This window comes from Eurytemora carolleeae, unplaced genomic scaffold (genome assembly GCF_000591075.1).
Source record: "Eurytemora carolleeae unplaced genomic scaffold, Eaff_2.0 scaffold696, whole genome shotgun sequence".
Taxonomy (NCBI): Eukaryota; Metazoa; Arthropoda; class Copepoda; order Calanoida; family Temoridae; genus Eurytemora; species Eurytemora carolleeae.
Window position 1 is genome coordinate 1 of NW_019396588.1, and position 17,390 is coordinate 17,390.

A 17,390-nucleotide genomic window follows, 5' to 3' on the forward strand; every position below is an offset into this window, starting at 1 on the left:
CAATGAGTGCTGAGCCCCCCTGTAAAGTAAAAAGTTTAAGCCCCCCCTGGACAAATTCCTGAATACCCCCTGGTGAGATACAAATGTATACAATTTTCAAATTATACAACCTATTTCTTTTACATTATTGATCAGATAAAGGTTTAGAACAACGTTCTATTGTGAATCAGGCATTTAATATGAGGTTACTTAATTTACAAAGACAATCCACAAAAGAAAATTATGTACTGGCCCAGTAACTAGCATTTCTTAAGGTATTAGTAAAATATAACCTTTTACTAAGGTTTCTGTTTGAAATATGTGTAATAATAGCACAAAACTTGATAGCTTATCTCTGCAAATTCAAAATTTGCATCATATTTTTATATTAAAAAATAATCTTCCAGTTTCTCTGTTGAATATCAAAGAAAAATACAATGTTGTCCATTATTGCGCTAAATATTACCCCATATCTAGCAATAGTTGAGGATTTTCTGAAACTTTGGAAAGTTCAGTCAAACTTTCCAAAAACAAAGAACATTTTTTCCCACATGAAAACATTAATTAAAATGCTAATGGTAACCTTACCAAATATAAAGCAGGTTCTTCAAATATGATTGACGGGTATAATCTTCCAATGACCACCCAAAAAGAAGCCTAAGCAATTCAAATTTTACATATCTAATAATATTAATCTAAAGTATTTCTATATATTGTTTGATAACCTGTTCACTTATCAAAAAATGATAATTAATGTGTTCTGCCCAAATGGAATCCTTTTGAACAAGACCATAACTGTGAGAATAGCCCAACTTTTCCTAACACAATTAAACAAATGCATATTTAAGCAGATGCCAGGATTAATAAACTATCCCTCAATCTTTGTAAGATACTGTTACAATATTAGGATGTTAGTGTTTGGGTTGAATTTTTCTTTTTCTGACAACTAATGTGGAAGATATTGTTGTTTTCATAAACTTAAAAGGGTTTGACTGTCATATCAGTAGAAATGTTCAAAGCACTTTTGTAAAGAAACCATAATTATCTGTTTTAAAAATTATAATCATGATTTCTACTACATTCTTGATCAGACAAAGCTTTTCAGAGCACTGTTGACTATCCAACATTTCCAAAATGGCTGATAAAGGTTTCAATTTGAAGAACCAGAATGTATTCAAGTTAACATTAGTTTAAAATACCTGAAATATGAAACAAACTAGTTTATTTTATACTTAAATGCATAGGGTTTTGGACAGGGCGGAAAAAAAGTCTGGTCTTTAAAAAATAACTAAAATAGCATTTAAGTTTTTTGTGTCTAAAGCTACAGATCTAAAATCTATATTTCTGAAAACCTTGAAACATTGGGCTACAACATGGGTTTCATTCCTATACCTATTCTCTAAGGCCTTTTTCTAGCCACGCCCCCCCCCCCCCCCCCCCCCAGGCTGTGCATAGATTTAGACCCCTCAGCCTTTAAAGGGTTGTAGAAACTTGTGCCACACTTTGATATTTGTCAAAAAGATTTAAATTTGTCCCTTTTTTGGGCATTTTAATCAACCCTCTCTAGCACTCAAACTATCAAAGTTATTGGTCTAACTTTTTCAATGAGCTGGCCTTGAAACATTGGGCTGTGAACATGGGTTTTATTTCTATACCTATTCTCTAAGGCCTTTTTTCTAGCCACCCCCCCCCCCCCCCAGGCTGTGCATAGATTCAGACCTCTCAGCCTTTACAGGGTTAAGGTTCCTACCTTACAATAGTGAAATGGCTGTCCTTTATCTTGAATAGTTTTAAGAAAATCTGAGTTCATTATTAAAGTGTTCTCAACATATCCCTTAAAAAGATTCAATTGAGACTTATTTTAAAAAAAATGTATTATTTTCCCTTTACCCTTTCTCCCAAGAAGACTGCACTTTTATCTTCATAAATCTGTTTCACTGCATCAATCTAACAAAATAGTTATTCTTCAACCTTTACTTGAAGTTCAATAAGGGCACACTAAAGTAAGGGGAAAGGGGAACCAAAGCAATCAACCCTCAAATGACCACAAATTGGTATTTCCAGCCTGTGTGCTAACCCCTACAGTGGCTTTGGGTCATCTACACCCATTACTAAAGCGTAATTCTGGGAGAATTATTAGAATGAGAATTATAGAAAGGGTTGAGGAACTTACAAACAGTCCTTCACACCATCTCAGAGCACAAAACCCTATATAATTGGCCATCTTTGCGATAATAACAGCAGCTTTTGGTGTGCTAGTTTAGCTTTTAAATACTTCCCTGCAATTGTTTAATACACATTTTTCCAGAACTTTACCCAAGATCAAACGAAAGGGATATTCAGATCATCGACCCAAATATATTTATCATTTATATTTGTCTAAAGCAAAATTACATTAAACAATATAAAAGTTTACAAACTAATACTCTTTTCTCTGGATATCGCATTTTATAATTGACAGGGTTTGCCAAAAAACAGGTGCCATACAAGACTTTTAGCATGAGTATAGTTTAGCTATTCAGAGGTGGTTTTCAGAAAAGGGGTTTCTTGGTCCCAGTCTAGTGTTTTTTCGTTTTCTAAAAATGTGGTATGATGACAGTATTGCAAGGCTTGATAGATTTTCACACATTGCTTTGAAACTAACACTGAGTTTGCAGAACTTATGCAGTTTCTTTAGAATCGCCTTATTTGAAGGTGAGATATATCCTCTTGAACCGGTTTCAAAAGGATGAACAGACACATCCCTAGTTGTTATATCTGTGATAAAATGTTAATACTTGCTCATCTTTTGAGCGTTGGCATTTTTGATATTTGTTTCCAATGGGACAGTAAGCTCAAAAATATCCATCTTTTCCTCCATTCTATTGATAATTACTAGATCTGGTTTCTCTGCAGTCACAAGGAGGTGGGGGGGGAACAGTACCTCCCCCTGGAAGGGATATTTAGATCATCAACCCAAATTTTAATAGATCTGTCTTAAATGTAAGAATTTGATTATTGTAACTTTGATATCAAAATTGGTTCCTAACAAAAAAATCTGTTCCAATTTAGACATTTGAGTAACAAGATAATTTCTTAAATATATTTAGTAAAGTTGAAAAGTCTCATTCTTAAATTGCCCATGTCAATAATAGTAAATACCTCTGATTCCACAATGACAACATCTTCCATCAATTTGACATGGTATGGGTTTGGGGATGTTATGAAGTAGTTGTACCAGAAACTCTTGCCTCAATTTATGTATGCTGGTTTTTAAACTTAATTTATGCTATACCTGTTCTTAAGTATCTCTGTACAGTAAAGTGTAAATATCCAAAAAAAAGATATTATCATTAAATGTATAGGCCCAAAGCATCTATTAATGTTTTTGCAATGGGTATTATTAAAGGGAATGTTTGCAAAAAAATTAAAGGGGGGAAAGACTTGTGCGAAAAATTGTCGATGGTGGTCTCTACAAATCTTAGTTATATCTGTTTCGTCTACAAGGAGAAATTTGTCTTAAAGGAAAGAATGTATTTCATATTTTCCAGAAATGTTCAAAAATCCAGCACAAGCCAGAGGAAATGAGTTGTAATCTATAAATAATATTTAAAAAGAACAAAATCAAAAATATTATTAAATATCAACTATGTATGAATGCTTCAAAAAATAATTAATGATTATAGGTTTTAATATCTGAATGGTTTTTTGGAATTAAATTGATTTTTTTACAATCCAAGTTGTAGGTTGCAACTTCCTGAATTTGTATATGGACACTATGTTCTTTGGTATGAGTCATTTAAGAAAATTTGTCCTTATATACGCAACAGATGGAAGTAAGATTAGTTGCATTGCAACCATCAACAATATTTTTTCAGGTATGCCTACAGCCCCTTTCATTCTTTGCCATCACTCCCTTTAAGTGCAAAAAAGGTTTTTGCCCTTATTTTTATTTTTTCAAGTTTGTTTAATTTACTCAATCACTCTGTTGCAGGGTGATAAAGTAACTTTATCACCCTGCAACAGGAAATATTAGGTATGAGCTTTCAAATTCGATAAGCAGGGTGATAAAGTTACTTTTGACAGACACAATTAGGTGTGATAATTTCACTCAAAATTGAATAAATAATTGAATAATACATTTAATATATTGATATTGCGTAAAAGTTTTAGATCATTTAAAAATCAAACAGCAGAATTGCTTTATCAATGCAGCTTAACCTGATTCTACCAATATAGGATACTAAAATGAAAAGATGTCATTCTATTTACATTTCAAAATTATAATATATTAGAATTCACCATGTTTCGTTCTACAATTTCAGCAGAAGTCTCCACAGGAATCTCAGTAGATTGTGCCAATAATATTGCTCTGCCCAAAAGTAAAAAAAAATTAATTAATAAGACATTTACTTAGAAGCATACACCTTAACAATATTAGGTAATTTTAGGAAAATCATATTGAAATACAACACCAATAAGCTTCATGCAAAATAAAAAAAAAATCATGAAGAAAATATTAAGGGACCTGATATTGCTGGCAAAAGCAAAAGTTAATAATGTAGATGCTAAGGCCCAAGTAAGTATCAAAATGCTTCCAGAATATACTAAAATATTTTTAAAAATTAATGCCAATTTCCTAAACATGTTATTTTTCACAATCATGCACCTTAAAACTTCAATACCTTTGGACAAGGAAAACTTGGAAGACAGAATGTTTTTGACAATATCACAAAATTTCCTGTCTGCCNCTTGTCATGGGTCCATGAAAACAATTTTGTAATAATTATTAATGGTTAAAATTGTTCAAAAAACTAATTTTCTAGTAGTCATTCATTCTTTAGTTAAGAACTAGATGTTTCGTTGAAATCTGTAAGGAATCAAATTGATAATTAATAACATTTTTTAAAGATTTGATGATACATACATATCAAACATAAATGTTGATATAAGTAACAATCATCAGATCATATAAGAAAATGTCATTTTCATTTTCTGACGTTTAAATCATATTGCAATCAGGGGTGCTTAGATTAAGCATGCAGACAGTAATGTTTCCATTCATAATTAAATCGATTTTCAAATTTTGTACAATCAGAAGTTTTTGCTAAATGCCTCTTAATCTTGTAATATGAGGTTTTGGATTTGCATTAATTCATTGTTTAGTGCAAGCCTTCTAGTACTTAATTAATGGCTTGTTTCTTGTGTAACAAGGATTGTAGATTGCGGATATAGACTGGAGATCAAGATTTTTCAATCACATTTAGCACATTCACTTCTCTTATCCTCCTTCTCACTCCTAATCATTTTCATATCATAGCCTATGCTATTGTCAGTTGTGTCTCACAGAAAAGGAAGTTTCTATGCGACTCCTACACTTCCCCCTAACTAGACTGGAATTGGCTATAGGGCTGGACACATTCCAACGTTTTGAAGCTGTTTTGTCAAAAGTTAGTTCCAAGCATTAAAACAAATTTAGTTATCTGTTAATTTTAGGCAAGAATAGAACGTTTTTTAATTAATGGCATTTTCCGTTTTTTTTAATTACCAAGACTTAGTAATTTAAACTTTATTAACGACAGTAATGGAAAAAATCAAAAAACCATTAATGACTCCAGTGGTTAACGGTAAAATATATTATTAACAGCGATAAGCACTGACATTTTTTTAAAATTTGTTCAAGAAATCGTTAACGGTGCCAGCATTAATGGATAATTACAGTTCTAATTGTTTAGGTAGAAAAACAATGCCAAGACTTATCAAGATCCATGTTGATTTAAAAATAGATTTTACTTGTTGACAATATTTTTCAAAAAAAACAGCATATTCTAATAGTCCAACTTTATTCAAAGGATCAGTTTTCAGTAGAAAAATTCTGCTTCTCTTATTTCCATAGAAAAACGGTGCTACGACATCTGCTCTATTTCCATTTGCTCTATGGTCATTTGCTCTAGTTCCATTTGATCTATCAAGTCATTTTCTCTGTAAGTCATTTGCTCTATATTCAATCTGCTCTATACCTCATTTGCTCTATGACTAAACACGTCATTTGGTCTATAATCTAAAAATACAATATAAAATAGCTTTTATTGGAATTCCTAAGCGTAACTTGACTATGAAATGCGGGATTTTTTTTGGAAAATTTGCAAATTGCAGTTTTAATCAGTTCTTCAAAGTTCATCATGACAGAGAGACTGCTCAATAATAAGAGGGGTAAAAAAGCCTAATATGTGGTGAAAACTACAGGGTGTCCCACGAACCATGACAGTATGCAGGACGACTTGAATGTCGTCTTGATTTTTGATATAATTTGCTGCGTTTATTTGTCAACCTAATTTTAGAAGTAAATTTCTAGAGATAATAATCCCAAAATGTCCCTTGTCCTGCCATTTCCAAAATGTGGTCTGCCATTTTTGTGCTTTCAATATTGCCCGAGATATGAAGAATTTCGTTCAGATTTCGACAATTTTGCTTTTATTTAACAAAATTGAAATCTGAACAAAACTCTTTATATCTCTGGTAATATTGAAAGCACAAAAAACGCAGACCAATTTTTGGAAATGCCAGGGCTAGGAGAATTATGTGATAATTGTTTCAAGAATCATACATGTTAAAGTAGATAGAAGACTAAATGTCACAAATAAATTCAAATACCAAAGACGACTTTCAAGTCGTCTTGCTATTGTCATGTTTCGTGGGACACCCTGTATATTTAAGGTCTCACACTATGCACAAATACCAGACAAACAAAACTATCTCCAGGAAGTTGGCGGAATAATGAAACTGTAGGAAGAATTGTAAAATGTAAAATTGTAAAAATATAGTTTTAATATGATTAGATATTTGTAAAATATGTTTATAGAGCAAATGACGTGTTTACTCATAGAGCAAATGTTGAGTAGAGCAATTAGACCATCACAGTCATAAAAATGTTTATAGAGCAAATGACGTGTTATGTCATAGATAAATTGACGTATAGAGCAGATGACATATAGAGCAAACGTCGTGATCTATGAGCTATAGAGCAAATGGTTAATAGAGCAAATGGAACTAGAGCAAATGACCATAGAGCAAATGGAATTAGAGCAGATGTTGTAGCGCCAGAAAAACTTCATAAGGATGCAGTAGAACCAAATGAAATGTTACAATTCAACTCTTTGACAGTATACAGTATAAGTTTTATTTATATTTTGATCTTCAACAAATCATGTTAACAGACTCGAATAAATTTAAAAGAGATTAATCCAATTAAGAAATAATTGAAATAATAAGATTTAGTTGTAAAATTCAAAACTTTTAGAATTAGTGGGAAATTTTTGTAGATAATAATATTAATAACGTTAATCTTTTTTGCCAAATCAATCTCTGAATTTAATGGAATTATGTCTTAAAATGAGTCTGTGTTAAAATAACATGCCTTATTATTGCAAGAGCGATTAAAATTCTATTCTCAGCAGTCCAGCTTCTTAATACATAAGACAACATTTAAAAACATCAAAACACATACAATTTTTTTTACTAGTTTAATACAATTTTAACCAGAAAAAAATGAAATAACAAAATTCACCATTTTTAAATGTTATTTTTATTTCAAAACGGCTGATCCATTTCGATAACGATTAAAAATTTTAGGGTTTTTGCCATTTTTTAATGGAATCTTCTGTAAATTTTCTAACAGTACTTTGCCCAGGCCTATTTAGCTCTAGAATTTTCCCCTCCACTGTTCTGTAAGATGGTTTCTGTACTTCTGTACAGTGTGAATTAGTCTAAGATGGTTTAACCTGTAAATCTGACATGAAAAAAATTTAATTTTGTCTTTCCATTCAACCAGGCATCTTCATGAGTAGATATTTCTCATGCATGGAGAGGTTTCTTTTTCCCCATATTTTTTCTTCCTTATTGTGTTGGTATCACATTTTAGAGAAGGATTTCTCTCAATTGGTGTCATTAGCAGAAGACTGACTAAGTGTTAATTAACGACTAAACTCAGTTTTGACAGAAGAAGAAATTGATTAATCTTTCTGAGTGAAATAGAAAAATATCAGGTTTTAGAGGTCTTACCTCGGTTCCTATTGAAGAGAAACCAGTCTGGCATTCCTTCAGCATTTAACAATGATAATGGTAGCAATGCTATCAGTACATTATCCGGCTAGATTGTACGGATTAATCATTTACTTCATTCTTTTATCGACATACTCTATATATTACAAGGCTTTTAGGGTGCTTTGTGCACATCATATATTTCAACTCTTAATTGTGGTTTTTTCTGTGAGCTCTTCATTCTGTACAGTGTAAAAAAAACATTAAAATTTTGCGGATTTCATAATATTTTTTGTGCATTTTCAAATTTTGCAAAAAAAAAGGACTTTAAACACAAATTTTTGAAATTTTGATCAGTCACAGAAGGACACGAACAAATTTGGGCTTCATCTTTTCTGCCCTATTGATAGTTATTGGATACAAACAGACAAGCAAAGTATATTAAAGTGAATAGAAAATGTTATAGATTTGAAATTTTAATAATTGTTATAGTGTTATTATATGCAGGGTGGATTTAACCTTATTAAAACTTTATAGTCTGAATCTATGTATAGCCTGGTAAGTGCCCCATAGGAGGTAGGTAAAGGTTGAGTAAAGGTATAGGGTTGTAATGCACGTTTATTGAGGTCTCCTCAAATGAATATTAATTTATAAAAATGGCCCTCGTGATGAGTTAAGTAACATTTCTCATTGTACTAAATACTGTAAGCAAAACTGTAGACAGCTCTGAAATTCTATTGGGAAATCCCAAGTTTTAAAATAAAATTTTTTTTTTAATCTTGAAATTGTCATTTAACTTATTAATTTCCTTTTTTTAAACAGGGAAATCAGATCCACTGAAATCTTAAAAAAATAATAAGAAGAAATGAGTTAGGGCCAAAAACTGTCAAAAATGCTCGTTTTTAGAAAAGTAAATTTTTTGAGGTTTTTTATATGAACTCTATCATTTGCTGAAAATTCTCAAAAATATCAACAACTTAAATCTATTCTGACAATTTAAATTTAATTATATATGACATGATAAATTCAAGATTCAAATGCCCCACCCCAGCATGTTAGGGTTAACTAAGGGATATTGATATTCACAGCTATTACATCTTATTTAATTTTCCATCTAAAGCCTTAATTATAACAATGTGTAAGTTAGTAATTAGTTGTTGTGTCATTAAATTTTAAAATATCCAATTCTTTAATCTATTTTTCATTTGTTATTTACTTTAATATTTCACCTGGTTAAAACCAAGAGATTTTATCACATTTGACAGAAATAGCAGCACGATTGTTGCACAAACTAGGCTAATTTGTAAAATATGAAAAAATTAGCAGTTTAAACTATTTACTTTTTTAAAAATGTTAAATAAGAAAAATAACACAAAAAAATAATTGTGGTCTGTTTAACTAATTTTGCAAATGTTGCTGTCTAATGTTAATAAACTGTGTCTACCTAATTAAATATAAAACAAGCTCTGGAAATTACCTTACAAGAATTGCGGACCAGGCATAAATATCAAAAACCTTAGTTATGCAAATAAAAAAAAATTCTATTTTTAAGATTTAAAACTAATAAATCATTATTGTAAAATCACCTTTAGAATATTGTAAGCTGGAGGCCATTTCCCTGGAGACTTAATATAGTGGTAAGTGATTATAGCAATACAATAACAACAAATTTTAATTTAAGTTTTTATTGTTATCAAGCTTATTTAGAATTACGAGCTTACAAATAATTAAAAAGAAACTTTTTTAATTGATAGCTTCTCTTGACTTTTATGATTACGTGTATCTATGCTGTTTAACAGCTTGATTAAATCAAAATTGAACCTGAACGTCATCTTTAATGTATTGGTACAATTGCCTACCACTGTAAGTTTCATCAAAATTCATGATTGTTTAGAAAAGATCTTTAAAAGTGTTGATTTATGAAGTGTTTAAAGTCATTAATATAGCTTTCAGAAAAAAAATTAAATTCAAGATTCCCTGAGAAACTTGTAAATACCAATATTAGTATAAAAGAATCCCATTTAGATTTAAATCAGAAAAATGTAATACCATGACGAAGTTCAGAATTACAAACTCTGGAAAAGATAATTTACAAAAAGAAAAACTCCTGAAAATGCAAACTATAGTAAAATTTATAAAAAATAGTGTTAACATTTAACTTCTTCTAGGCTAGGTTTGACAGTGTGGCCAACCACCCAAATCTTAGGTCCAAAACAAGAAAACAGCCCAAATTTAAATGCTTTGGACCTAAGGAAATTGTGGGCTGAATTTTGGGCTGAATGAAAATTGTTGATCTTAATTGGTAGGGAAAATGGCCAGGCATTGCTTGAATAAAGTAAGAATGAAATGAGTTTGAGAATTTTTCACAGACCTCATATGTTAAGGTTGATATAGTAAACTTAAGTTGGTATTTCCAGTTTATTACTTGGGTTTACATTTCCTGAGTTTGTATTTCAGGGGTTTATATTTACAGAGTTGATATTTCTGGAGCCTTTCCAGTTAATTAAGGTGCTAAATTTATACCTTTGTTGTCCAGCTAGGTAGAGCTACAGGGTAGTAAAAAGAAGGATCAACAAATTTGTTGCTAAAATTAAGTTTCCATTTAACAAATAAAACTTTTAAATGGTAAATTCAAAGAATTTTTCGTTAAAGTCTAGTTATTTATAACAGTCATACTAAAGTATGGTTAAACAGTTCTTGAATTGAAGAGTTGGATAATTTTAGCATTTTCCTGATTTTAGAAAACTCTAGTGTTTTCTTAACTCTAGAATTTGTATTATCTTAAATATAGTAAGAGAGGCCTTTCAATTATTACCATTGTTGTAGAATTTTTGGCAAACAAGCTGAGTTTCAGTCAACTTACGTCCCTCAATTTATTCCATTTTTCATGTTTATAAATGTTTTTTTTTTTCTTCCACTTCCTATTTCCTTCTTTCGGGGGTTTCAAGTCATTATTACATTGCACGTGATTACACGTAATTAGGCGTAACACTTTCTTTCACTTACTGAGGAGCATTATTCAAAATTATGTGTAAATTATGTATACGAAAGAAAGTCAAGTTTTGCGTAATTAAAGCGTACTTCCGCAAAATTATGTAATAAGAAACCAATAATTCAGTAATTAGTAAAGTACATATTAATTTTCAGACATGAATACAGCAGGAAAATATGTGTAAGGATATGTGCGATACAACCATGATTGGATAATTTAAATACTATCAAATTGAATCAAATTTTGCTTATGGTGATGGACCAAACCTCTGAAGGGAGAAAAAGAAGAGGTTAGTTCCACATTTTATTGAAAATATATTTCGGTCTTGGTTGACCCTTGTCAGTCAGGTTGTAATAACCATCAAAATTGATGTTAAAAACCACAAGAAAAAAACAAACAAAAAGATTATTTAAAAAAATTCAAATGGGCTGTCAAATGGACAAAAGAGAAGCAAACTCAGATCATGAGATGGAAAAAAGATAATTTGCAAAAATTCACTTAAATTTTTTTTTTTTTCAGACAACTTTTATTCCTTGAGATTGTTTCTGTCGAATGAAGATAAAAAACAAACAAGTTTATATGTAGAGCTGGGGAAGGCAGGGGGCCATGGACCACTACTATTTCCCCTTCCATGCCACATATTAGCTTTTTTCTCTTCTGGCAGCCATGAGCCACCAATAATTCCCCTTCCGTACCACCACATTTGACTCTTCCGGGCAAAACTACTTTTTTAAATGGTATATTTAGGGCCTTTAAAGTGTGATTTTAAAAAATCCAGACGGGTCACGCAAAATAGCACAACTCAAACCATCTTTTCAATTCTACTGAAGATTAATATTTTGTGTTTTGAATTCTTAAAATGTTTTACAATGAAATTTTTGACAAATTTGACTGATTATTGCTTCTTGAAATATCACAAAGCCTAATGATAATTCAATTACTGACTCTTAATACTAAATCCATCTTAATATCACTCATTAACCAACTTTGTGATATTTCAAGATGCAATACTCAGCCAAATTTGTCAAAAATTTCATTGTAAAAAATTAATTACAGTGTAGTTCACTTAATTTCTACAGCGTAATTTTGCATGATTAACAAAATTTCACAAAATTACACTGTAATTTAATGACATTTCTACAAAAGTAATTTTGCGAAATGTTGCAATAATTAGGCCTAAATAGCGAAACCTTCATACAAACCAGCATACAGGAGAACATTTTAACCTTCCTGGACATGAACTCTACAATCTAAAAGTTAGCGTATTAGAGAAGGTTTGGGACCTTTGGAGAAGTTTAAATACATCAGAGATTTTATGACTGAACTCGCAGAAAATAACAGAAAAAAATAGTTTTTATTTAATTGTAAACTGTAATTCAGTATTCAAATACTGTTTATTTTGAATTCTTTAAAAGGTATAAATACCCCTCCTTAGACAAACCGCCCTCCCCCTGATTTACTGTAAAGTTTGTTAATTAGACCAACCCCCACCACCACTGTATACACTAACCATATAAACTAAACAGTTTGTTTTTAATCTTCATTTGACAGAAACAATCTCAAGGAATAATAAGTGTCTTAAAGCATTTTTAAAAGTGGATATTTGCAAATTATCTTTTTTCCACCTCATGATCTGAGTTCGTTTCCCTTTTGTCCATTCGACAACCCATTACAAAAAAATCTTAAATAATCTTTTTTGTTTGTTTATTTTTTGTGGGTTTTCACATCAATTTTGATGGTTTTTATATTGTGAGAACTAATGAGGGTCAATCTAGACGGAAGCATATTTTCAATAAAATGTGGAACTAACATCTATATTCATTTCTGAGAATTACCTTACTAATTATGGAATGGTTTTGTATTACATAATTTTGTGTAATTACGCCTTAATTATGCGAAACTAGACTTTCTTTTGTATATGTAATTAACACAGAAATTTGCATAATGCTTCTCCGTTTGTGAAAGAAAGTGTAATGTGTAATTACGCATAATTACGACTGGAAACCCTAATGCTCTTCTATGGTTTCCATCTCTCCTTCCATTGTTGAGAATCAAACCATTCCTAGGTTTCAGTCAGAGACATTGATCCATTTTACATCATCAGTGAACCTGTTTTTAAATCTCTCCACATCCTTATACCCACAGTATGTAGACAAGGAACTTGGAACTGATACCTACCCTAATCTTGTGTTGATGTGAAATGGCAAGAGTGACAACTTCAGAATATTCATTACTCGCTCTGAACAGCCACTCCCAAAGCATTAGCATGGGCCTGTTAAAGTCATTTGGGATAGCTTCTTCAATGATGATCCTACTTTTTCTCATCCTGCCTCCTGAGATCATTCCTCCAGATTAGTTTGCTTGATCTTGCTGTTTCTCCCCATATTCCCCCAGACTGTTGTGAAGTTGCTTTGACATCCTTATAGATCCACTGGACATTCTTCGTTGTGTATCTGAGTCTGAGTCATTATTTATGATAATCAACATTGTCAAAGGCAATTAGGACTCTCCATATGATGTATTAATCCTTGCATTCATCAAACCATCCCTGTTCTTTAATCTTAACTTCTCCAGTTCCTCATTAGTCTCTTTGGTATCGAGAGAAATTTCAATGCAAATTTAGCATTTTAGCAAAATGTTTTAGCCATGCTAAATATCCAATTTTCTAGCATAACTGTGCAAAATTAACCAATGTCTATTTCTACAGAAGAATTTGTATTTGTATTTCACTATTTTTACCTTTCTCTTCTTATGTTGAATAAGTTTGTAAACCATAACAGAGTAAAAAGTAAGAACATGGCCATTTTATCAAAATTAAAATACAGCTTAGAGTAAAGGTTAAGGGTTGCAATGCATATGCAAAGCCCAATTTTTCAAGGCCAGAATAATAAAGGGTTTGTCAATAATGTAGTTGTTAGATCTGTATCTTTAATCACAAAAATGTTATAGGCTATTTTAAACTAGCTTTTTTAACACCCTGCACCTAGGGCTAGGCACTTTCCAACTTTTTCTAGCCCTTTTGTTAATGGTTAGTTCCAACCATTAAAAAAGATAAATTTTCATTAGCTGTTTTTTTAAAGGTAAAGTTGGAATGTTCGTATTGTTAAAATCATTTTTTTTCAAATTACCATTGATTAAAAATCTTAATTTTATCAACCCCTTTAACAGAAAAGTTTCAACAATTGATGATGGCTCCAGTCAATAACGGTTAAAAGAATAAAAAATTTGCAGCCATTTATAGTCTATTTTAGTATTAATGGCATTAAGTGCCAAAAAAAAATTTTTATCAGTAAAAGAAATTGTTAGATGTTAGCAATCTATTTCAGTATTTATGGTGCAAAGCGCCAACAAAAAATTCATTAATGGTTATAAAGTTGTTAATGGTACAGCGGTTAACAATCTTATGTAGTATTAACAATGTTAGCGGTTTGTCTAATTTTTAAGGCACTTGAATTACATCTATCCGTTTCTGTGGACTGAGCATAAGTATCTAAGAAAACTATTTTTTTTTCAAGTTTAATGCAACGTTTAGCCAAAAGAAAACGAAATTCACCGTCTAAAAAAAATCCATCCCATTTTTGTTTTCAACTGGCTTAACAGTTATGTTTACAGTTAAAAAATTACCAGTTTTTTCCATTTGTTAACGGAGTCTTCCCTTAATTTTTTGGAAACCTCCGTTCCCCTAACAAAACTTTGCCCAGCCTTACCTGTAACCCTACCCTTTGCATTAAATTACTTTTCCTTAAAAGTGAAAACATTTTAAGGTGGTAGTGTCAAAAATGCTAAAAACTGTCTAGGGTTAAGATAATCTGATTAAGAAATCTGCTAGCAGACTCTAGGAGTCAAAGGATACACAATCCAATTAAATTTTTTTTAAATGCTTTCATCAATCCTATCAAAACAACAATATTTTCATGTTTTTAAAAAACATTATGATAAAGTTTGTTATTTATATATGGGACTACTCACATTTCTGGGGTAATGCCAAGAGAAGGTACCCCAAGATCCACCTCATTATATCCTATCTTTAGACATTTTATAGATAAGAAAAAAAATGCATATTTAGGTTCATCAACTTTTACCATTCCTATCAGCCCAGTCCATTTGGTGCTGTTGGAATCTTTTTCTCCTGGATCATAGGCTTGTTTAAATGTAGTTTGAAGCTTGAACTTATCTACAGTTTTAAAAACAAAATTACAAAATTTGAAAATTAGAGTTTGAAAATATTACAGTCCTAAAACCTTAAATCATTTTCAAAGGAATTGAGTCTTTGTCACAAACTCAAATCCATGTATCTTTGTAATCTTTGTAACCCTTTAACCCATTAACCCTTCAAACTTATTTAATCTAAAATAATTCAAAGTTTAAAAATTTCTAGGAACTGTGACATTGGGTTACAAAAATATATGGATTTAAAAATCAGAGTTTGTGGCAAAATCTCAATTCCTGTTGGGGGATTTTTTCTTTGTGATTTAAAAAAGGCCCTTCACAAATTTTAGTTCAGCTGTTTTAACATTTATTGGATTCAAATGGACAGAAAAGTGAAGTATATATATTTAGGTAATAATTTAGAATTTGGGAATTGTTGCTAGCAGCAAAAAGTAACCTGTAAAAGATTTCACAATATATCCAAAAGTTGTTTTAATATCAGCTTGGTTATCTTCAACAGTAAATACACCAGGAAATGAACCATAACCAACCCTAGAAATGTCATAAATGAAGCCACTGATGGAATTTTCAGGGCTCACAACTCCCCATTTGTGCAGTTATAGGTTTTCCTTCATCCTCCTTAACTTAGAAAGATTATAATACACAAGGACAACAGGGAGCAATCCCATATACCCTTCCTCCTACAAACCTCCATATCTCTCCTGCCTGCTCCACAACTCGTTGTCAAAAGAACTATTTGTAAAATCAAGTTAAACCAAAAAGTAGAAGAAAACTGTGAACAGGAAAATTAGAAGGGAACTTGAGCTTTACACCATCTTTTTTTCACCATTAGGGAATGAAGACAAATACACATGATGGCAGACGTTACATCCCCCTTCTATGTATTCCTACCCAAAATGAAGCATGCTGGAAAATGTGTAGAAAAGCTGACTCAAGCAAAATATGAAAGTAATGCAAGGGGAGAGGGTAGTGACCTTGCTCCTCTTACCCCCCCCCCCCTTGTGTCTTTAAGAATTCAGAATAGTTTCAAAATACAGGGTTTTGAAAAAAAAGTTCTTTTTTGCAATTTGGCTAACTGCAAGAACAGTTTTCAAAATTAGCCAAAGAATGATTGAAGGATGGATGATCAAAATGTAAAAATGACTAACTAGAAATATAGAAAATATTTCTATATTATATCATATAAAAATTTAGAAATATTGAAACACTTAAATAAAATAAATTATTACAGTTAAAGAGTTAATGCTACACTCTTAGCTCAACTATGGTGTTTTACCAATCACTCCCTTTAAATATCACAATCATTTGGAAACAAATTATTGGATTTCAGTAAGAATGAGTTTAGCCATCAGAAATTTTCTTTCAGCACTTTTTTGATTTTTTAGAATCAAAAGGCTAAGATCAACTGATTTTAGAAAACATTAAATCAGACCAAAATATATTTTCAATAAATGTGGAACTAACATCTACTTTTTTACTCTACAGAGGTTTGGTTAATCATCATCACCAAATTTTAAAACATTAAATGTTAGTGAAATAAAAGTCCCTGTTGTTGCTCAATGTAACCAATAACTAAAACTCTTGATGATAAAAGAGTTGAAATATGACACGTCAAAATATTTCCTATGGCATTAAAATACCAAACATTTTAAAATTTACAAATATATAAAACATGTTTTAATTTTAATTTATGTTTGGATTTGATATTGACGTTTCCAAAATACCCAGTGGTAATTTATAAAAAAATTTCAATAACTGATTGTTATAATAAGTCTATTATAACAGTCAACTAAATGTCGCAATATCATAATTAAAATCAAGACTAAGATTTAGAGATTACTACGTTGATCGCAATTGCAGGAATTAAGCAAAAAGTATGGTACCACATGCACCATTTCATTGCAATTGCGCAAATTTGTTCTACCTCAAATTTGGGGCTGTCAACATATTTTTAGGTAAAATTTTATAAACTATATTCACAAGGCAGCTTATTTGTTTGATTTCTACCTAATTTGTTGATAATAATAAGAGTCTGGAAGTCTTAAATCCTGCTTTTTGTTAAAAACTACATCTGAATAATATGTTGACCAGGCGCCAGTACACTTCTGCTTATGTAGGTCCCTGTAATTTAGGATTGAGATTTTATTAGTTTTCTTTTATACTACATAACTAATATACTTACCAATATGTAAATAACGATGAACATTTTGAGAGTAACACCAAACGTCGC

At 31.0% G+C, this 17,390-nt stretch overlaps 1 protein-coding gene across 1 annotated transcript; it reads right to left on the reverse strand.

The window, feature by feature from the left end:
• Positions 1-567: 567 nt before the first annotated feature.
• LOC111705957 (uncharacterized) lies at positions 568-17,390 on the reverse strand (the record flags this gene model as incomplete). The annotated part of the gene is given in 18 exon segments (XM_023478671.1): positions 568-636; positions 705-797; positions 1,730-1,813; positions 1,870-1,926; positions 3,121-3,209; positions 4,180-4,201; positions 4,261-4,330; positions 4,487-4,565; positions 8,020-8,107; positions 9,228-9,294; positions 9,476-9,513; positions 9,585-9,623; positions 10,522-10,582; positions 14,960-15,015; positions 15,073-15,164; positions 15,597-15,691; positions 17,168-17,281; positions 17,343-17,390. Coding segments are annotated over 15 exon segments (915 nt in total), but the record flags the coding sequence as incomplete, so codon positions are not given.